At 64.6% G+C, this 871-nt stretch overlaps 1 protein-coding gene across 1 annotated transcript in view; it reads left to right on the forward strand.

Moving 5' to 3' along the window:
• Positions 1-871, forward strand: part of LOC104163544 (semaphorin-3D-like) — a gene marked incomplete at its 3' end in the record, with an annotated part of 14,756 nt that overhangs the window by 2,510 nt on the left and 11,375 nt on the right. Inside the window, 1 exon segment of the mRNA XM_009702583.1 lies at positions 316-446. Within this exon segment, the coding sequence (XP_009700885.1) occupies positions 316-446 (131 nt within the window).

The raw sequence follows: 871 nt of genomic DNA on the forward strand, positions 1-871 counted from the left end.
CACCGCCCCGGCCCGGCACACCGACCTCGCTGGGGCTCTGACGTTCCCCCGCAGGAGGCTGCACAGCAGCTCTGGCTCATTTTGCAGCATGGTGGGTGCGTGGGGGGCTGGCCATTTGCTCTCGGTGGCTTCTCTCTGCCAGGCAGCTGACCTGATGGCTTCTGAGGGATGGCTCCCGGGCTTCTCGAGCACCCTGGACACAGCCCACCGTGGTGCAGCTTTCCCCTTTCTCTGCTTGCAGCTGGCAGTGGAGGTGACATCTAGGAGCTGGACCATGGTGCTGTGAGGGCGAGCTGCCCCCTCCCTGCTGCCCAGCGCCAGAATTCGTGCTGCCCCCGGCCGCAGGCTGCCCTTCGCCGCGCTCCTGCTCTACCTCCTCCTGCAGCAGCCGGGCAGCAGCAAGGCGTGGAAGCAGCATGCCCCGCGCCTTCGCCTCGCCTACAAAGGTAAGGGGGTGTGCAGACCCCAGGCAGATTTCCTTGGGGTCTGCACCTTGCTTGGGAGGGCTGTGACAGCGTCCCGCAGTCAGGGAGCGAAGGGGGTGGCCGGGGCTCGGAGGAGGCAGGTGGTAGTCCTGTGGTTGTGGGTGCGACATCTCCATGCGTTGGGCCCTCGAGACGGTTCAGGGATGCAGGTCCAAGCACAGCCCCTGAGGATCATCAGCGCTGCCAGCATCAGAGAAGGGGGCTGAGCAGGGAACACCCTGCCCTGGTCCAGCGTAACGCTGGAAGCAGAATTGATGTCTCCTTCTGCTCAGACTCACTCTGGGCATCTTACAGTGTGTCCTGGGCTGGAGCTGACCCAGGCAAGTCCCAGGGCAACGTCCCTTGTCTTCACACTCACAGCGAAGTGGGGACACTGAGCCCAAGGC

This window comes from Cariama cristata, unplaced genomic scaffold, assembly GCF_000690535.1.
Source record: "Cariama cristata isolate BGI_N322 unplaced genomic scaffold, ASM69053v1 scaffold22356, whole genome shotgun sequence".
In the NCBI taxonomy this organism is placed as follows: Eukaryota; Metazoa; Chordata; class Aves; order Cariamiformes; family Cariamidae; genus Cariama; species Cariama cristata.